General features: G+C 35.4%; 1 protein-coding gene across 26 annotated transcripts in view; it reads right to left on the reverse strand.

Annotated features, from left to right (window-relative positions):
• NRXN3 (neurexin 3) overlaps positions 1–21715 on the reverse strand; it is a 2041643-nt gene that overhangs the window by 463383 nt on the left and 1556545 nt on the right. For all 26 annotated transcript variants that reach the window (XR_012486454.1, XM_074289860.1, XM_074289857.1 and 23 more), the window contains one exon: positions 21476–21657. Coding sequence is in view for 25 of the 26 variants with exons in the window: in XM_074289860.1 (XP_074145961.1) it covers positions 21476–21657 (182 nt within the window). In the remaining variant the exon portion in view is untranslated. The remainder of the gene's footprint in view (positions 1–21475; positions 21658–21715) is intronic.

Genomic DNA, 21715 nt, shown 5'->3' on the forward strand with positions numbered 1-21715 from the left:
AGGACTAATCAAACTTCAGCCCTCCTGTGAGGTGGGAAAACCAGTGAGGCTAACTAAGGACTGCTGCCAATATCACTGATAAAATAGAAGTATCTAACATTGGCTGTGAGGTTAAGAATCAGGGAGATGATATGGAGGCTTCAGATTATATTAATAATTCCTATACCCACACACCCCAATATCCCTTTTATTTAGGTAGGATAAATGGTATTCCTATTTTAGAGACAGAGAAACTGAGAGGCAGAGAAAGTAAATTACTTTCCCAAGCTTTCCTACTTAATAAATATCAGAGCTAGAATTCAGAATCAAGGCTGTTGACTCAAGGACAGGCTCTTTTTTCTGCCTAACCATTTTGCTTCATTTTCACTGTCATTTGAAGAAACTGACAAGACTGATACATTTGGCAGAGAGTTGTTTTTATCATTTAAACAACTGCTGTAATAAAAGCTCCCCTTGCACATTTACAGAAATCTAACTTAAATAAGGCACCTCAATTTGGAAAAAATTAGAGATTTCCACATTTTTCCTCCACAGAAGACATATTTTGCTTGTCACTCAAGCCTAATATTGGTGACTATGTAATACACACATGCAGTTTAAAGAAGGAGACACAAACCCTGTGTTTCAATACATTTGGATATTAATCAAGGAAAAGCATGGTGTTCCATTTGGTTTCTTTTTAGCATTTAGTTACTTAAAAAGAAGAGAATTTCCAGTAAGGGAATCTTAAAAAAAGACACAACCCCTCCACCTTTCTTTACAGAAGTAGAGATTTAAAGGTATAGAACGCTGCATATATGACTTGGAAGATATGCTGGTCAATTTTATTGAACTGATTATTCCCTTCTCTTTGTTTAGTTATTCTCTGTTCCAAAGGATGCTGGCAGCTAGATGGTGTAGTGGATAAAGCACCAGGTCTGAGTCAGGAAGATTTGAGTTCAAATTCAGCCTCAGATACTTACTAGACTTAGGAAAATCACTTAATACTTCAGTTTGCCTCATTTTCTGTAAAATGAGCCGAAAAAAAATGACAAATCACTCTAATGTCTTTGCCAAGAAAATTCCAAATGTGGTTACAGAGTCAGACATGACTGAATAACAAAACAAAGGATATTTGGATTTGCAGGTGATATAAAGCAGAAGTTATCAATAATATATTATGTTAATTTCATATAGTATATTATTACATAGTATTTTATAACGATAAAATTACATAAATTTATGTGTGTATGTATAAAAATAAAAATAGAACTAAGAGAAAGTAAGGTTATTATATTGGCAGGGGAGTAAAAATATATTTGGAAAGTCAATCAGAAATGGGGCAAGAAGCTCAGTAAATGGGATTTATCTTTCTTAGTGGTTATATTATATCACTCTAGTGTGTCATACAAGGGTTTGTGAATGGATATTAGGGAGGAATACTGGCTGCTGATGAAAGTTAGGCAATAGTCATAGTCATAGCCAAGAAAATGAGGAACTGAGCAAGGTATTCCAACTACATGGCTTTCAGTGAAGTCATGGCCAATAAGTGACTCAACTCTGTGACAGCAGCAACAGACAGCTAAAAGCATAAGCCTGTTACTTTTTAATAATGGCCCAAAGACCAGAGGTCCTGAGTGCTTGCATTCATTATGGAATTCATGCTGCTTTTCACAAGGATAGGGTATTAAACCCTGCTATCCTGGCTAATTCTAAATTGGATAATTGCATTCCATCCACCTACATTCTACCTGCAGTTAAGGGTGGCATTTTACATTTCCTGCCATGTGCTCAAGTCTAATTTAGCTATTAGACCTTTGGAGAGATTTTACCTTTCATCTGTAAAATGACGGCATATGAAGAGTAAAAGTTGAAATGAAGTGTGTGTATGTGCATGGTGTGTGTGTGTGTACATACGTGCATATGTGTGTGTGTATATATATATATGTATATATATATGTATATATATATATATATATATATATAAAATGAAACTATATATATATATATATAAAATGAAACTATATATATATAAAATGAAACACCTTTTCAGCTTCCTTTTGTGTTTTGCCATTCCCTATTAGTCAGTAGATTCCTTGAGTGTAGTGACCATCTCTCTCTCCCCCTTCTCTCTCTTTTTCTTTCTTTCTCTGTTTTTCTTACTGTCTGTTTCTGCCTGTGTCTCCATGTATGTCTGTGCTCTCTCTATGTCTCTCTGTGTATCTCTCTGTCTCTGTCTCTGTCTCTGTCTCTTTCTCTCTCTGCCTCTCTTTTTTTCCTCTGCACCTCTTTGTCTCTCTGTTTCTGTTTCTCCCACTCTCTTTCTGTTTCTTTCTGTCTCTGACTGTCTGACTTTCTTTCTGTCTCCTTTTCTCCTCTGTGTGTTTTCATCCCTCCCTATAGCATTTAGCATAGTGTTTGGCACATAGTAGGCCCCTAATAAGTGTTTATTGACTGACTAACTAGAAGAGAGATGACATCTCTGTGGTCCAGTGAACTTTATGAGCTCTATTATTAAATCTAAGCCTCATACTTCAGAAGTGAGAACAGTGTTCTCTGATACTCTGATGAGGAAACTATGTGGTATGGTGGAAAAAGGGCTGAAGTTAGAAACTCAAAGTTTAAATCCTAGACTTATGTGACTTAGTGAAGTCACATAAGCTCTCTGGGGCTCTGTTTTCTCATTTGCAAATAAAGGGCTCCCTAATTAATAAAGGAGCAATATGGAATAGTAGATGTTATAGTGGACTTGGAATCAGGAAAACCTCTGGATTTTTAACTGCAATCTTAGGCAAGTCTGAGCCTCAGTTTCCTTGTCTGTAAAATGAGAAGGTTGGACTCAGTGACCTCAAAGGTCCCTTATAGCTCTAAATCTATGTCCTCTGATTAAACACCAGTCATAGTTGATGACAAAGATTCAGATGTCAAGCTGGGACAAGTGACAGAAGCAACTATTCCCCCACTTCAATAAATGGGGTGATTTAGAAGTTGTAAGGGAAATGGTATTTTTCATGTATCCTGGAACTATTTGTGAAGCCTAGCCAAGGAAGGCAGATTTCAGTTGCTGCAGTGCAGAATCTAATCTTGTCTGGTTTATATTAGAAATTTAAAGAATGGGATGCTCACTGCAGACAGCTTAGATTTGAATTTGTCTTTTGAAGGATTCCTTTGTGTTCTCTAGCAACTGTATTTACAGGTTTTTCATCAGGCATTTTTTCTACTGAAGCCTTATTCCAGTATTTTGATGTGGTTTAGAGGTATCCTTGCTTTCTCAAAAGCTGTCTTGACAGTGGAGTGCACAGTCATGGTCTGCCAAATCTTAACCAAATCAGGAAGGTTTCAATTAGGCCCATCTGTATTCTCTGCATAAGTTACTTTAGGACAAAACCTGGCAAACTTTAGCTGGGCTGGTCACTAAAAGATTAGACACCAAGTGATGATTTCTTTTTGACAATAGTTAGGTCTCTGTCAGGAGAGGTTCAATTCAGACCACTGAAATCAATTCGTCAATCAATGAGCATTGGCTGGAATCTCATCCATCTAGGATACCAAACTTCTATTTAGAATATATTCTATTTAGAATCTGGTTTGGGTGAGTCCTTATCCCAGAAGAAAGGAGTCCCTGTCCTTGTACACCTGCATTAGAATTTAGAGTGACCCAGCTCATGAAGGAGACAATTAATCAGAAAGAAAGAGATGAAAATGTTTTTTTGAAATGAGGCTATAGAGACTCAGCAGGAGAGCTCATTTTCATTTGTCAGAGGTGTTTCCTTTCAGAAAGGTATTAAAGGCTCTTGGGATTTCTACTAGGGGGTCTTTGATTACTGAGAGAAACTACTGACCATCACTTTATTGATTTCCAGGTAGCCTAATTAATAAGTTGATTATTAATTCCCCAAAACTCTATCTCTTGGGATTTTTCATTTATTTCCAAAGTAATATCAAAAGGTGGGGCAGGAATATGGAGGAAACCAGGAAAGTACTTCAATAGAAGGGGAAATGTTTTAGTTATTTTAAAGAACCCAGAGAAACCAAGAGATGTCAATAAGAAAGAAAGAACAGCATTCCAGGAATGGGGGATAGTTGCTATAAAGGAAGGGAGATGGGAACTGTGTTTTTTAAATACCAAGATAAATGAGCTGTAATTATTTTAATAGGAGGAAATATATCTCAGTCTCCACTTATAGAGAGCAACCTAAAAAAGACTTTCATTGAAATGAAACGATATAATCTCTATCCCTGGAATTGCAATGCCATAAAAGGAATTCTAGGAGACGTCTTTTGTAGAAACTATTTGAAATAAGAAAACGGAGTTAGCAGTCTTTCAAGGAAAACCAGTACTTTTCTGGGGAAACAAACAGGAATGTGTGTGACTGTAAAGATTTGTCTGACTCAATATAAATTTGGCTGAATATAATTTTGGCTTAGATCTCCTTTAGATCTGCTTCCATGCTTTATTTAGGCTTATCACTTCTATTTTGTTCCTAGAAAGTTGATATCGCTAGTGTTCTATTAAATTCATAATATCTAAGAAGACCACAAAAGGGGGGAAATATACAAAGCAACATGAATAGCACAGTATTAGTCATTATCTTGACAATGGGGGAAAACAATTCTTCACTTTCCCAGATAAAAGCCACTACCAAAGACAAAACAAGATGGACTGGACTGTAAGACAAATTGTACCAGCAGTTAAAGAAATGCTTCTCGGTGCTGTGTACAGCCAACCTGTAGAGTTCATTATCAAAAGAGGTCACTGCTATAAGTACTATGGTGTGCATTTATGAAAGGGCTGGATAATTTTATGGCCACTAATAGCATACACAGCTATCCAAGCTAAGATAATGATAAGGGTAATCAAATCTCATGCTTCATGGAACTGGCAAAGAGCTAAAAAGAGCCCTGCTCAACTAAGTATAGCACTAAAAGATAATCCAGGTATTGGAGGAGGTAGGATCATGGAACTGTACAGAAGAAAAAAAAAACAGACAACCTCCCCATATATTAAAGGTAAAACAATAGTATTACTGATCTAGGAACCAGCACTGGCTGGAGTGTTGGGCCTGAAGTCACGAATGACCTAAATTCAAATATAATCTCAATCATTTACTAGCTTTGTAAACCTGGACAAGTTACTTAACCCCTGTATGCCTCAGTTTCTTCAACTGTAAAATGGGAATCATAATAATACTAATCTCCCAGGGATGTTGTGAGGATCAAATGAATTATTATTTATAAAAAAAAGCATAGGGAATTGCACATAATAAATTCCAATAAATGCTTATTTTTCTTAAATTATAAAATCAGGAGCATTTCTTTTATTTCTCTGGACCTCAGTTTCCTAATCTACATGGTAAAACAGAGCTATAAAAATGAGGTCTGTCTATTAACGGTTTTATGAGTCAATGAAACTGAAGCACAGAAATGTTAAGGGACCTACTTGAGATCATATAGCAAGTTAATGGTACAGCTGGCACTAAACAGTAGGATATATGATTATCATATCATGCTAGATATAAAATTAAAAATTACATTAGAGGCCAAGTTTTTTGACTTCTACTACCCTACCTTTTCTATTGTATCTTAATGATGTTTTATTCTCCTTTAAATTGTTGTATTACTTCAAATTATGCATTATTGATTCTCTTCCCATCCTCTCAAATTTTGGAACTAGGATGGGAGGGAAAGAAACATGCCTGATGAGAGAGGTGACAGAAAGATTTCAGGTAATACACTGTCTAACAAGTACTGATGTCTCATCAGCCACCCATCAAACTCATGTGACAGTCCCTTAACTTTGTAGTTCCTCAATAACTTTCACAAAATCATGAAATCACAAGATTTTAGTATTGGAAGAAACTTATGTGGTCATCTAGTCTAATTTACATCGAAGAAATCTCCATTGCAACATACTCAACAAATGGGTATTCAACTGCTCCTTGAAGACTTTTAAAGAGCAGGAAAACCCTTGTTTAGAATAGGCTATTTGGACAATTTTAATCATTAGGAATTTTTTCAGACCTAAAAATCTAACTTTGCCTCCAGATACTTTCTCTCTGTTGTGCCTGAATCTCTCCACTCAAATTAAACAGAATAAATCTTATCCCTCTTTCCCATATTTGAAGATATCTAGCATCTCCCTTCTCCAGGGTAAACATCCCTGAATCTTTTAACCTATTGCCACATAAAATTAACTCAAGACACTTTATTATTTTATTTGTCCTCCTTTGGACACCCCAACTTATTGATATAATTCCAAAACTATTTTCTAGTATAAAGACAGTATTTCAAATGAGGTCTGACTATAACAGGATTCTCATTCTCCCATTCCTGGAAGCAATGTCCTTTACATCTATTCCCTTTGTATGCACTCCCCCCCAAATTCAAGATCCCATTCATCAGAACCCTGAAAGGAATTAAACACATAGTGCTCTTAAGTGTTATTCAGTACAGGGAAAGACCACACACACAGTGATGGTAACAGGTAACAAAGAAGAGATCATTATGTCACTATGTTAGTTATAATTATAATTATTTATAAGATACCCAAAAGATTCAACATCAATCCCAACCTTGGTCAGAAAACAATGCATGACTCCTTCTTACATTGCACACATGAGGACAAAAATAAACTGAATAACAAAAAAGGAACTATGGTCACAGATGACAGAGCTAGGAATAGAATGAAATCTTAATGACAGATATTTTCTATAATTAGGAGCATGGGCTGATCTGTATGAGGGGCAGTTCTCTCTGCTGGTTTAAGGTAAGCTTACCTAAATGACTTTAAGTGACTTCTGGTTCCAAAAGTGTCATCCTCAGGTTGGGAAGTTACTGGACTAGCTGTCAAGTTTTTCTTTGAGGCTAATATAGTTCTACACTTTCTTTTGCCATCTCTCAGAGAAGCAGTAACTCACCTTAGCAGGAATAGTGGCAGCTCTAGGATCTAAGCTTATGACTCTACCGAGTGGGTGGCTAATGAATTCCCCTATCAATATCCTGAGCCTCCATGCCCTCTAACTACGGCCAGGCATATAAAATTCATCATCTTTAGCTACAGGGAGTCAATGTGTTATTTCTTGCATGGTTGCACTGAACACTACCCCTGGAGTAACAACTGGCAACAGTGTAAGCCATAGGTCAATGACATACTACATTGAACCAATGATGCTATGTCCTGTTCACCATTAATAGTCATATCAGGGATAGAATCTGCTTCAAAGTATCTGGGGTTTGCCCTGTTCTACTGCAAAGATAGGAATATCTTAAAAACTTCCATTCTTGTGTCTCTCTCTATGCAAAATTACCACTGCTACACACTTTGGCAACAGGGTTCCTTTAAGTTGGTAAAAATCATAATCCATGTTTAGAACTTAGAAGATACCAATTTGAATAAAGAAAATTGATTTAAAAATCTTTCCTTTTTTCCTTTTCAAAATATTTTCATAGAAGGCACTTCATTATGGAAAATTCGCAAAACGTGACAAAAGATTAAATGAGTTGATGTTGGAGGGGCTGTGAGAAAACAGGCACACAAGTATGCTATTAGTAGAGTATTAAACTTCTCTAATATTTTAGAAAAATAATTGGAATTATTTGAGAAAAAAATGAAGAGGTTGACTTTCAACCTAGCATTACCATTACTTGACATCTACCATGAAGGAACCAAACCCCAAAGTCAGCAGCTTGACCAAAATATTCAGAGTAGCACTTTTTATGAAAAATACAAATCTAGAAACAAAACATGTGCCAATCAGCTGAAAAATGACTGATAAAATAGTGGTTTACAAATAATATATAATTGTGCCATAAGAAATGACAGATATGAGGAAGTCAGAGTAATTTGGAAATAATTGTATTAAGTGATGCAGAATGAATAGAACAATATATACAGTAAGCATGATAATATAAAGAACATTATCACTATGACGAATGTTAGAGGGGATGTGGGAAAACTGGGACACTGATACATTGTTGGTGGAACTGTGAATGGATCCAACCATTCTGGGAGCAATTTGGAACTACGCTCAAAAAGTTATCAAACTGTGCATATCCTTTGATCCAGCAATATTTCTATTGGATTATATCCCAAAGAGATCTTAAAGAAGGGAAAGGGACACTCATATGCAAAAATGTTTGTGGCAGCCATTTTTGCAGTGTCTAGCAACTGGATGCCCATCAATTGGAGAATGGCTGAATAAGTTCTGGTATATGACTGTTATGGAATGTTATTGTTCTGCAAGAAAGGACCAGCAGGATGATTCAGAGAAGCCTGGAGAGACTACCATGAACTGATGCTAAGTGAAGTGAGCAGGACCAGGAGATCATTGTACATGGCAATAACAAGATTATACAATGATCAATTCTGATAGATGTGGCTCTTCTCAAAAATGATACTATTCATGCCAATTCCAATGATCTTGTGATGATGAGATCCATCTACACCCAGAAAGAGGACTGTGGGAACTGAGTGTGGATCATAACAGCATTTTCACTTCTTTTTTGTTTGCTTGAATTTTATTTTCTTTCTCATTTTTTTCTTTTTTGATCTGAATTTTCTTGTGCAGTAAGATAATTATATAAATATGTATGCCTATATTTGATTTAACATATATTTTGACATATTTAACATGTATTGGATTACTTGCCATCTAGGGAAGGGGGTAGAGGGAAAATCAGAACACAAGGTTTTGTAAGGGTCAATGGTAAAAAATTATCCTTGCTAATTTTAATTCCAGAAGACTAATGATAAAATATTATTTTCTCCTCTTTATAGACAGGTAGAGAACTACATATGTGGCATACATGCTTCCTATGCAATCAGACATTGTTGAAGTGTCAGTTTGCTTCTTCCTTGTTATAAAGCAGAGTTCCAAGGATAGGGGTTATTGGAAAATGAGAGTAATGCTAAAAAAAGTTGAGTAAATGACTTAAAATTTTTAGAGGAATGCAATACTCTTTAAAGAATGACTGGAAATCAATATTGTTATCATAATCCTAATTTTTCTAAATCTATCAAATGTACATGCCCTGAATATTTTGAGACTTTCCCAATAAGACATAGATATATTTTATAAAGAGATACTGGAGTTCATGATGAATGAATTATAAATATTTACTGAGTTCCCATTGTGTATAAAGTACTATGTCAGATGACATTGATTTTTATTTTCTTAGCTAACTTTGATAAGCAAATCTTTCACCTGTATCATTCTTCATCTTCAATTCCAATCATTCCATGATCAAAAACTTTTTTCTGATTTTATACATTTCATTTACAACCAAACTTTCCAAAGATCATTGATATTTAGTAGCATAAACAACTGCATTTGCCATCATCTTTGTGACCTATACCTTCAGGAACAATCACTGATCACTATAAAATATGTTTATGTGTGATAAGATTTAAATTGTATTAGAGCAATTTAACAGTGCTCTGATCTGCCAAAGACCAATAATACTTAGATAGAACCCAAGTTCTTTGGTCCAAGGTTATGGCTCATCATTTCAGAAATATTTTTCTAATGTTATTTCTAATAATATTGTACTTCCTGTCTCACTGAAACTTTTTTAAAAATAATTTTTAAAATGCTATAATGTGAAATATATACATACATCTTTATCTATCTATATATCCATTTTCTCTAATTCAGCTGCATAACTAAAAAAGCGACTTGGAGGAAGAATATTCTACTTTGGAATAGTTATAGTAAAAGAGCTATAAAGAAGCAGATTGCTTTAGGTTATAATACTGTGTAGAGAAATAATGAATAGTTAACGTGACATTCAGGAAAATTAAGATTTGCTTATCCTTGTGAAATAACTATTCTGCTTTCCATAGATAAACCTAGTCCTCTAAGACATAATAAAGGAATCTTCTAGAGTCCTAATTGTAGTCCTTTTAACCTCAAGTACTTTTGAATATGAAAAAAAGGATCCTTTAAATTTGTCCAAGCCTTATTTATTTATCCATGTATTTATTTTATCATTTGCATCTGTTATTTTACCAGGACAAAATATTCAAGTGTGAGAATTCTCTCTACCAATAGAAATAGGTTTATAGATGTAGAGAATTTGAAGGGAACATAAGATATTCAGGCAGGCTGTCAACAAGCATTGAGCTTACTATGTCCCAGAATGCATTAAATTAAATAAACTATCATATGTAAGATACTAAGAATTTAGGAATAAAGACATAAATATATCATTGATCCTAAAGATGTTATAGCCTAATAAGCACAGAAATAATGATGATTCAAAGGAGAAATAAGTAGAAAGGGCAGAGTCAAATAAAATGTTACAAGTGAAGAGAAGATTATTTACTCATGAGGATAAGGATATTGGGGAGGCTTCACAGAAGGCAGAAAAAGCCTTGAGGAGGAAGGAGATAGGGAGAGAGAGAGAGAGAGAGAGAGAGAGAGAGAGAGAGAGAGAGAGAGAGAGAGAGAGAGAGAGAGAGAGAGAGAGAGAGAGAGAGAGAGAGAAATGAGAGAGAGAGAGAGAGAGAGAGAGAGAGAGAGAGAGAGAGAGAGAGAGAGAGAGAGAGAGAGAGAGAGAGAGAGAGAGGGAGAGAGAGAGAGAGAGGAAGGATTGGGGCAGAAGAAAGCATTCTAAAAAGGAGAAAAGTATAAAGAAAAAAGCACAGAAAGAGGAGAGGTTGAGACAAAAAAGAGCAAGAGTTGAGTTAGACTAGAAAATAGAAAACAAGAAGTCATGTTAATTAACATAAGCTAGTTTGTGGAAAGCCTTGAATACCATAATGAGAATTTTTTTTTTTACAATATCTAGCATTGGTTACAAAATAGCAATGGACACATATTAGGCATGCCAAAAATGTTGTTTTTTTCTAATTGAATTATTTCTCATTTCTGTGACATCTCCTTTCTTACATTGGATTAATCAGTATCCGGACACCCAGTTTAAAAAGCACAATGGACAACTACAACTAATATCAAGAAATCACAAGAACTGTGTGTGTGGCAGGTGGGGGGGGAGGAGGAAGCTAAGAGTTTACAATAGAGGTAACTTGGGAATGATGCACAGAGACCAAAGCATATATACAATTCACAAATGTCCTGGCCAATACCCTAACCTCAGCATGGCTTACATAAGCCTTCCAATTCATCAAATCCCTGCTCCAGCTCCCTCCCACCATGTTCTCCTCTGTCTCTGCCGAGATGGCACATCTAAGCTTGGAAGCTGCTGAGAGAATCCCCAGCAGGCTCTCTCTACACAAGTGTCTAATGAGCTGGAAAAGCTCCTAAGCCTAGGAAACTCAAAAAGGACTTTGTCACTAAGAAGAAACAGCAATGGAAGGAATTATAACTGGCCTGCAGTGCACAGTCATCTGTGGGAAATGGAATTATACCTGTCGGACACCACTGTCATTTTATTGTTCTCATATCCCACATGGGCTCAACCACCACACTCAGGAGTTCCAGCATTTCTCTGTTCATCTTTTGAGATTTCCCCAAACACAGTTCTTGAATGAGATCCAATCCAGCTGCTGGCCAAATCCACAGTATCTAAGAGAGTTTCCACCTAGCTCCACTGAGGACCACACTGGAAAATGTTTCATTGCTACAAATATCCCAGTTAAAGCCAGCCACAACAAAGTGTCCAGGTTGGCAATTTATGTATCCCCATGTAACTATAGGGAATTGGAGTATTTATATGTGTTGGAGATTAAAGAGGACAAGAAGAAATGTCAAGAAGGAAAAAGCGTTTCTTTTGAAATCAATGGACTTGGTTTCAAATCCTGCCCCAGATACTCACTATCTCTGTGACCTCTGGCAAGTTACTCAACATTTCCCTATCTAAAATGAGGTTTATGTGTTTGTGTGATTGTGAGTGAGAGTGTGTGTATGTGTGTGTGTGTGTGTGTGTGTGTGTGTGTGTGTGTGTGTGTGTGTGTGTACTAGAGGAACCCAAAGGTCACTTCTAGCTTAAATGTAGATGTTGGTCAAATTCACAGATGAATTTACACAAGTTGCCATCTAATCCACCATAGATAATGGTCTATTGTCAGTATCAAAATGAGAAATATCCATTATAAAGGCTCCAATATGGCAATTTGTGTTCTTAAACACAAGAAGAAAATTCTTAAACAAGAAGAAAATTAGTCCCTGGTCCTTTTTTATAAAATGAATTTTACCTATATACATATACACACACACACACGCACGCACGCACGCACGCACGCATGCACGCATGCATGCATACAGATTCATTTAGGCTATCAAACAATTTCTAATATCCACATTGCAGAACAAAGGTAGGAGGATTCACTCAGTTTCTTGCAAAACTATTGCAACATATAAAATGTCAACTTGGATCCTTTATTTTGCCTAGCCAAACCTGTACCCCCAAATGGATATTGCTCATCCTTATTTTTTCTTTCACTTAAAACCCTCTCTTCCCATCACTGCAAACCACCATGACAATTAAAAAACAACTGCTTCCGGAACATGTCCCTTCTGGGGTATAAAGTTCTGAAACAGGGGCAGTTCTGTGCTTCTAATGCAGGGTCATCCTAAATGGTGCATCTTCAAGCTTTCCCAGGCTGGCAGCAAGATTCTAGAGGGAATATGGTTGGTGAAAGCTGAAGATTCTTGTCATACAGAACAGATGCCTTGGCACATAAATTTCCACTGTGCCTGAAAGGCTCATAATTAAAAAATGAATCCAAAAGGATTTACTGTAAATTACAAACACAGAGAATCTAATAGGATGTCTTTTTTCCCATCTAGTATTAGCTACATAAAGAGAAACTAATTGCTGCCCGATTCTTCCCTACTCTCTACTTATAGGGGGTGAAAAGGAGGTCATCAAGAGTTTTATTATAGTAATAGTAGGCACTTCATGGTAATCTTCTCAATGGTACAGTTCAGCCATTTCCCAGGCACTATTGTGTAAAGAAGGGTTAGCATAATGTGTCCCTACTCCTCAGTACCTAGATACTAAGGCTAAGATATAACTGTCATGGGTAAAAGAATAATAGAGTGTGATCACATGTTCAGAACAGGTACATTGCTGAACAATGGATTTCAATGAAGCAGAGAGACTTGTATGTAAAAAAGATTTCTTAGTTCTATGATACATGCATTCCCTCTATAGGAAATTCATGTCATGTAGCCTTCAAGATCCATTTACACCCATCAAGTGCAAACTCTTTATCTGTTCTTATTAAGATCTCTCCAAATAATCAACACAGGATACCACATCATAGAAATGAGACTACAAAAATATTTCCTGATTTTAAACAAGCAATCTCTAACTTATTTTGCTTTAGATAAAAAAAAAACTATATATTTTGATGTAAGTAAAAAATTAATAATAAATAAAATACAAAAAAATAAATTTTTTTTAAAAAAGGAATAGCAACATGTAGTGATGGGGTGAATAATAAGACATAGAATTTATATCTTTTTATACAATTTATGAATAAGCATCTATTATGTTAAATAATTGTAATTTGCACCTACATGGGGCTTACTATCTATTAGAAGGATATGGGTAAGTAGTGGACTTATGTTTGGCTCAATGTCTGACAGTGTAGGAGCTTAATACATGTTTACTGGATAACTGACTGATTTCCTTGGTATAGAGAATTCTTAGGTGAGTTAATTCCTACTAATGTAGATGTGCCATGTAAGAGTATTGAAGACTTCCTAGAAAATGGATAAATGGTTAAGGGACTTATCAAGGCCACTTTTTTTCCCCTGAGGCAATTGGGGTTAAGTGACCTGCCCAGAGTCACACAGCTCCGAAGTTTTAAGTGCCTGAGGCAACATTAGAACTCAGGTCCTCCTAACCTCAGGGTGCTCTATACATTGAACCATCTAGCTGCCCCAAGGCCACATTTTAAAAAAATACAAAATACCATGAATGTCGTGAAATATTATTGTTCTGTAAGAAAAGACCAGCAGGATGAATACAGAGAGGCTTGGAGAGACATCAACTGATGCTGAGTGAAATGAGCAGAACCAGGAGATCATTATATATGGCAACAACAATACTATATGAAGATCAATCTTGATGGAAGTGGATATCTTTGACAAAGAGAAGATCCACTTCAGTTCCAATTGATCAGTGATGAACAGAATTAGCTATACCCAGGGAAAAAACACTGGGAAATTAATGTAGACTGTTTGCATTTTTGTTTTTCTTCCCAGGTTATTTTTACCCCTAAATCCAATTTTTCTTGTGCAACAAGACAACTGTATAAATATGTACACATATATTGTTTTTAAGATATACTTTAACATGTTTAACATGTATGAGACTGCCTGCCATCCTGGGGAGGGGGTGGAGTGGAACATAAGTGATTGCAAGGGACAATGTTGAAAAACTACCCATGCATATATTCTGTCCATAAAAAGCATAATAAAAAGGAAAGAAAAAAATTTAAAAATACAAAATACAAAATAACTTTTTGAGTTTTAGGTTGGAAATATTACTTTGGATTTGGAAGATCATTGTCATTGTGGTGGTCCTACAACATGGCTTAAAACTTAGATAATGCCATGTACTAAATCCAATGATTCATTTATTAAAGGAAGGAGAAAAATCAAAACAATAGAGAATATCAAAAGTAGAAAATCCCTGATTTAACCAAATTTACTCACACTTACACAGGAAACCCTTTTTCAAAATTTACAAATGATTATCCAACCTACTCCTGAAGAGGTCTTCTCATAGGAAGCTCACTGACTGCTGAAATGGTTTATTCTATTTTTGTTGTTAAGTTAATTTTCAACTCTCTGACCCCAGTTGGGGTTTTCTTAACAGAGATGCTAGATTAATTTGTGATTTCTTTCTCCAGCTCATTTTAGAGAAGAGGAACTGAGGTAAACAGGGTTAGGTGACTTGTCCAAGATCACACAGCTAATAAATGTCTGAGGCCAGATTTGAACTCCCAAAAGACAAGTCTTGCTGATTCCAGGCCCAGCTCTACATCCACCATGGTAACTAATTGCCCTATTCTTCATTAGGACAGTTCTAATTTTTAGGAAACTTTATACTTATATGGAACCTAGATCCAATTTTTAACCTTTCTCCATTGTTTCTCACTCTTTCTTTTGAGCCTAAGTAAAAGAGATCCAATCCCTTTTCCACATTATAGCTTTTTTTTTTTGCATTTTGAAGACTGATTATCATGTTCTTCCTAACATTTCTTTAAGCTAAAAATCCCTGATTTGTTCAATTTATCTTGTATATAATGATTTGGAGTATCCTCATTATTTTGATCAGCTTCCTCTATATTCTCCTCAGTACTCTTCCTTAAACCTGGCACCCTAAATTGAATGCCATAGCTAGGTGGTAAAGTCGATAGAGTGCTGGAACTGGACTCAGGAAGATCTGAGTCCAAATTCCTCCTCAGATGCTTTCTAGTTATATGATCTGGACAAGTCATTCAACATGTAATTGCCTTATTTTTCTCAACTACAAAATGGGGATAATTATAATACTTATCTCACAAGATTATTATAAGGATCAAGTGAGAAAATATCTGTAAATATTAATATAGTTCATGACACACATTAGAGTATATATATATTATACGTATATAATATATAAATGCTAGTTATTATTATGATGATGATACTCCAAATGTGTTTTATTTTCAGCAAAGGGCTTTGGGGCTATAGCATTCTTTCTTTAGGAAGCCATCTATTTATGAATACTAACTAAAATTATATTACCTTTGGGGGTTATCATATCACATATGATAAGATAATGGACTGGCAAGTGGTCTAGTTAGTGATTATGAGGATTAATAAACAATAAGGCTGGAATGGTAGATTGTTGTTGCTAGATTATGTAGGGTGGGCATTAAATTTTTACCTTAAAAAACTTGGGAATGATGTGATCAAATATGCATTTTAGAAAGACCATGCAAGCCATCCTTTGGAAGGATAAATTGAGGAAGAGAGGAGATTAGAGACAAGGATATTATTCAGGGAACTGTTACAGTAGCTAGCAAGTATAATGAGGAACTTCATGGGTGTGATGAAAGTAGGAAAGGAAGGGGATAATCATTTATATATACCTACTATGTACATGGAACTGTTGCTAAGCATTTTACAAATATTCTCTACTTGAATCCTTATAACTCTTTGAGGAAGGTGTTATTAACCCCTTTTTCCAGTGGAGAAAAATAAGGTGAACAGATTAAATGACTGGGATCATTATGACTAGTAAGTGTCTGAGGCAAGACTTAAGCAACTCAGGTATTTCTGACTCCACACCCAGTGTTCCAACTACTGAGTCATCTAGTTGTCCAAAGAAGGACATAGATTAAAAAAAAAAAAAAAAAAGATAGCATAGAATTAGAATCAGCAAGACTTGCAACTGATTGGATATAGTTGGTGAAGGAGAGAAAAGATTAAAAAATGGCTTAAAGGTTTTGCGCCTGAGTGACTAGATTAAGGGATCATGCCATCAATCAAAAAATAGGGATATTTTTTAAAATGACTAGTTTGGAAGAAAACATGATGAGTTTGGTTGGGGGAATATATTGAGATTGAGGTCAAGACAGGGCTTTGACGTAGATATATTCAATAGTAGTTTAAATGCAGGACTGGACCTCAGAGGAGAGGTCAGGAATGAAGAGATAGATTTGGGAGGTACCCGAGTGGAAATAATCATTGAAGCCAAGGGGTGGATAAAGTTGTCAAGGAAGAGAAAGTAGGGAGAAAAGGACCAAATGACAAAATTCAAAATAATGGAATAATAAATGTTGGCTTTGAAAGGGGAGAACTTAGACTTAGTTCTTCTTAGCAATTTGGTAATCCAAGACAATTCCAATAGACTTGGGATGGAGAATGCCATCTGCATCCAGAGAGAGAACTAAGGAGACTGAATGTGAGTTGAAGCATACTATTTTCACCTTTTTAAAAAAAATAATTTCTGTTTTCTTTTCCTTTCTCATGGTTTTTCTCTTTTGTTCTGATTTTTCTCTCCAACTCATACAGAAATATGTAAAAAATATGTACATATATAACCTAAAAGTTTTTACAAAAGACTTTTATCAAATAACTTTTGCATGTTTCAAGCAACAAAATTTACCAGCAAAGAAATTGAACTAGTTTTGAAAATAATTTTAAATGAAATGTTCAATAAATGTTTCAATACTGGCAGCAGGGAGGTGGAGAAAAAGAAGCATTAGATCTATAATTGGAAGACCTGAGTTTGAATTCTGATTTTGCCATTTGATAACTGAATGTTCTAGAGCAAGTTATATGACATTTAGAACTGAACCTCAATTTACTCATCTGTAATAATAACAACAGTATTTTTATAATGAGCCTAAATACATTATCTCATTAAAATAGCTACTCTGGGAGATAGACAACACTTTCTATAAAAGAGGGCTAACAATGCCACCATGACTTCTATTTCTACTACTACTGCTGGTGCTCCTGCTGGTGCTCCTGTTCTTACTATTATCTATCTGACATATAATTACTGACTATTTTTTAAATCACTTTCTTCTGAATTCAATAATATTTTATTTTTCCAATTGCATGTAAAAATAGTTTTCAATATTCATTTCTGTGAGATTTTGAGTTTCAATTTTTTTTCCTTCCCTCCCTTACTTTCACCCTATTCAATATAAAAAGCAAAGTGATATGGGTTAAACAAGTATGATCATTTTAAACCTATTTCCATATTAGGCATATTGTGAAAGAAAAAATCAAAACAAAAGGGAAACAAGATGAGAAAGAAAAAAAAAAAAAAAAAAAGAAAGAAAGAAAAAGGAAATACCATGCTTCTGTCCTCATTCAGTCTCTATAGTTCTCTTTCCGGATATAGAGTACAATTTCCATCATAAGTTTACTGGAATTGTTTTGGATCATTGTATTGCTGGGAAGAATTAAGTCTATCAAAGTTAATCATTATGTTATGTTAATGTAACTGTGCATAATATTTTCCTGATTCTGTTCACTTCACTCAGTATCAGTTCACGTGAGATACTATAAATTAATCTGTTATGTATAGAATTCTGGCTCATGTGTATTTTTAAATATTATGATGTAAATTAAATATCAGAACCAGCACCTAAGATTTATAAAATTCTTTAAGGCCTGTAAAGTACTTTACAAATTTTTCATTTTTTCTCACAACAACTCTAGGAGGTAGATAGCATTATTATCCCCATGTTACAGAAGAGGAAATAGAGGTAGATAGGGGTCAAGTGACTTGCCTAATGTCACACAACAAGTAAACGTCTAAGTCTGTATTTGAATTCAGTTTTCCTGACTCCAAATCCAATGCTTCGTACATTTTACTACCCTACTTCTCACAATCTCCTTCTACTACTATTAGTATCATTAGTATCCCTACTACCTGATATGTATATAGACTTTTGTTTGTGAAAGACTTCCTATACAATAACTCATTTGATAATCATAACTTTTCAGTGTAAATGCTATAACTATCATCATTCCATTTTTGAGATGAAAAAATTGAGGACAATAATCATTAGGTAATTTGAGCAAGATTATACTGCTAGTGAATATCAGAGCTAAAATTTGAACCCAAGTCTCCCGGCTTCCAAGTGAAGCATTCTGTCCATTCACTGTGCCATATAGATGTCCCTCTTTCCATTGACTACCTCAAAGGAGAGCTTTGAGGATGGAATGTGATCAAAACATTCTTTCAAAGGTGTTTAAGAGGAAGTATAGCATGTAAAAATCCTTTGCCATTTTTAAAGAGCCATACAAATGTTAACTATTATTATCCTGAGAGACTATTGGAATGATAGCTTCCAAGAAGCTACTTTGATATGACAGTATTTGTATATGCTGCATATGTTATACTTAGATCTACTGATACCTAGATGCATAAGTATATCAACACATATTTAATATGTTCTCTTGTATATGTTATATGAGCAAGATACAGTGGCATAAGGCATCTTAGGACTGAATGACTTGTGTGCATGTCCTGCTTTTGCTACATAATTATTGGTTATTTTAGTTCGCTGAAACGATTATACATCAATCAATGTGTTATATATTCCAACTTACATAGGTTTTTAAATATCATAATTTAGATTTGAAAATTGCACTTTTATTCACAAAGACAAAGTTCAAGGCAATGGAGGCTTAGTAAATGAATATTTTGGACAAGTCTAGCAACCTATTAGGCAATTTTCTATGACTAGATAAGTTGCAAATAAAGTGCTGACTGGCAGAGGAAATTTCCAAATTCAGGAGTTTTTTACACTGATGAAATCACAAGTTCAGTTTTTATACTCAAATAAAAAAAATAAAGCATATACCCATCAATTATACCAATGACAATTACAGCAAGGCTAAAATTTTGAGCAATGTTCTTGGTTCTCTTAGCAATCCCTTATACTTTCATGTCATAAGATAATTGAATTTAGAGTTGAAAGAGACCTTACAGATCATTGAGTGCCCTCATGTTACAGTTCCATCATCTGTAAAATGAGGGGTTTAGATTAGATGGTCTTTAAGTTTCCTATGAATTCTAAAGCCTATGATCCAATGCCAGTTTGGGACAAACACTGTCAGCTGAAAACCCAAGCTAAAATGGCAAGGAGGTCTTCCAGTTCCACATAGGTCAACAAAGTCTCTCTCTTAAGCATGTATCTGAATGAAAATCATCTACATAGTGTCTATGTGTGCAGAAGGAGATGAAGTTAGTTACCAATACCCTATCATTAAAAGGTTCCAGGTCATGGATTAATTATTTGTCACATGGCAACCCTAAGTCACATTGTTTTTAGTTAACCACCCTACTATATAGTAAATCATGAGAATGGAAGAGAACTACTGCTAATATTGAGTTTATAATGGACATAAGTCAATCAATATGTGTTTCACAATCTTCCAACTCACACGAGATTTAAAGTATTAGGACTTTGATTTACAAAATGTGGTTTTATTCACAGAGGCAAAGTATAAGGCATGTGATATTTATTAAATGCCTACTGTTTACAGTTATATTTATACTATTAGATACCAGGGCAAACAGTCTATTAACTATGGCTTGAAAAGCACAACACAACATAGTTTTAGAAAATTTCTACGGGGCGGATCCCAGGGGTAGATCCTGAGGCAAATGCTATGGTAAACCTGTCTTATTACTCCTCATAAATTTAACTTAATTTTTAGAGTTCCTAAGAGCAGGTGGACAATATCACTATAATGACCAGACAGAAGAAAGGGATGAGGGGAGCAGAATGGAAACGTAAATTTTCATAGTTGGACTCTAGGGCCAGCTCCATGTCTTTAAAATTATAATTTCTAACCATTCCTTCTCTCCTCCCCAGAACTGCCTGGCATTCGCGGCTCAGAGGGAAGCGAGAATGCTACCAGCTAGGGGAATCAGGATGGCAAACTGCTCACTTTCTTTGTTACTTGAAATAACAAGTTCTTGAAAGACACTTTAGTAGCTACAGCTGAAGTTGTTGTAGCTTCCTAAACTAAAGACAGTCATATCTAAATGCGGCAAGCAGTGATCTAATCAAAACTCTTGATTTTCTCCAAATACCATGTCTCTGACTCAAAATTTTCTAGGTAAATCTGATTATTTTCCTTCTTTCAAGAGTTGGCTGCATTCCCCAGTTGATCTTTTCTCTTAACTGCTTTCCCTTTTCCTGCTATTTAAAACTGAACTTTTATTGTTCCAAATTAAATCCATTCTTTCTAGTCTTGTCATTGCTAACTAATGAGAACAATTCCTCTCTTCACTCTTGGTAACTGCACTTAGGTACTTATAGATGAGAATCATATCCTTTTTTTAGCCTACATTTTTTTTCCAGACTGCACATACTATAAAATGGGTTAATTGTTGCTATAAAAATACTTTCTATCATCATAGCATGGCAATTTTCCACCCCAAATCATTTAAATTTCCTAGAATTGCACCGAGTCCACATGGTATCAAATAATTAAGTGTAAATGCTCATTTAGCTTATAGACACAAGGCTTAGAACAAGCGTGGTGTTTTTCTTCCCTTCTGATTATCATTCTTCACCATACCTTTCATTTTCAAAAAAATCTCCAAGAAAACAACAGCCTGAAAGATCTTTAATACTCAAATCTGCTATTCTAGTTGCACCTGAGATTATTAATAAAACTATTAATGATTTTCTTTTATTCATATAGCAAGCAAACTAGATTGTCAGGTAATCAGAGGCTGAACTATCATCAAAGAAGAGAAGGAATAATGGATCAACTTTTTCAACACTTGTCTTAGCAGAATCAGAGCATAGCAGAGGCAGAGCACCAACTTCCCCCTTTCAACAGCTCCCCTAGAACCAGTCCCAGACTCTGTAAATTCTGCATTGGGCTGAATGGACGTATATCACTAATATGATGACAACACTGTATCAAAGGCTACTTTTTTATAAAGGCACACTTGTAGCACATATCTGGATTAGTCCATTGTGTCTCCCTAGACTACAGCATAAGAAAAAGTTTGAGGGACAAGTATATCCGGCTTGGGGTTCATTACTCACTATGTGAAGCTGGAGGAAATCACCGAGTCCTGGAGCACTGTCAATTCGAACCAGGATGCCATCCTTCACTGTCGTACTGAAGCCCACAGCAAGGCGATCTGAGCGTGTGCTGGGTCTGTCATTCGCAGGCCATGTGTAGAGTATGAGTCCTCCACTTTTCCCAAAGATATATGTAGCACCAGCTGCAAAAGATAAGGAGAGAGGGAGATGTCAGCCTAATTCCTTTGGTTTCGCAAGTTG

This window comes from Sminthopsis crassicaudata, chromosome 2, assembly GCF_048593235.1.
Source record: "Sminthopsis crassicaudata isolate SCR6 chromosome 2, ASM4859323v1, whole genome shotgun sequence".
In the NCBI taxonomy this organism is placed as follows: domain Eukaryota; kingdom Metazoa; phylum Chordata; class Mammalia; order Dasyuromorphia; family Dasyuridae; genus Sminthopsis; species Sminthopsis crassicaudata.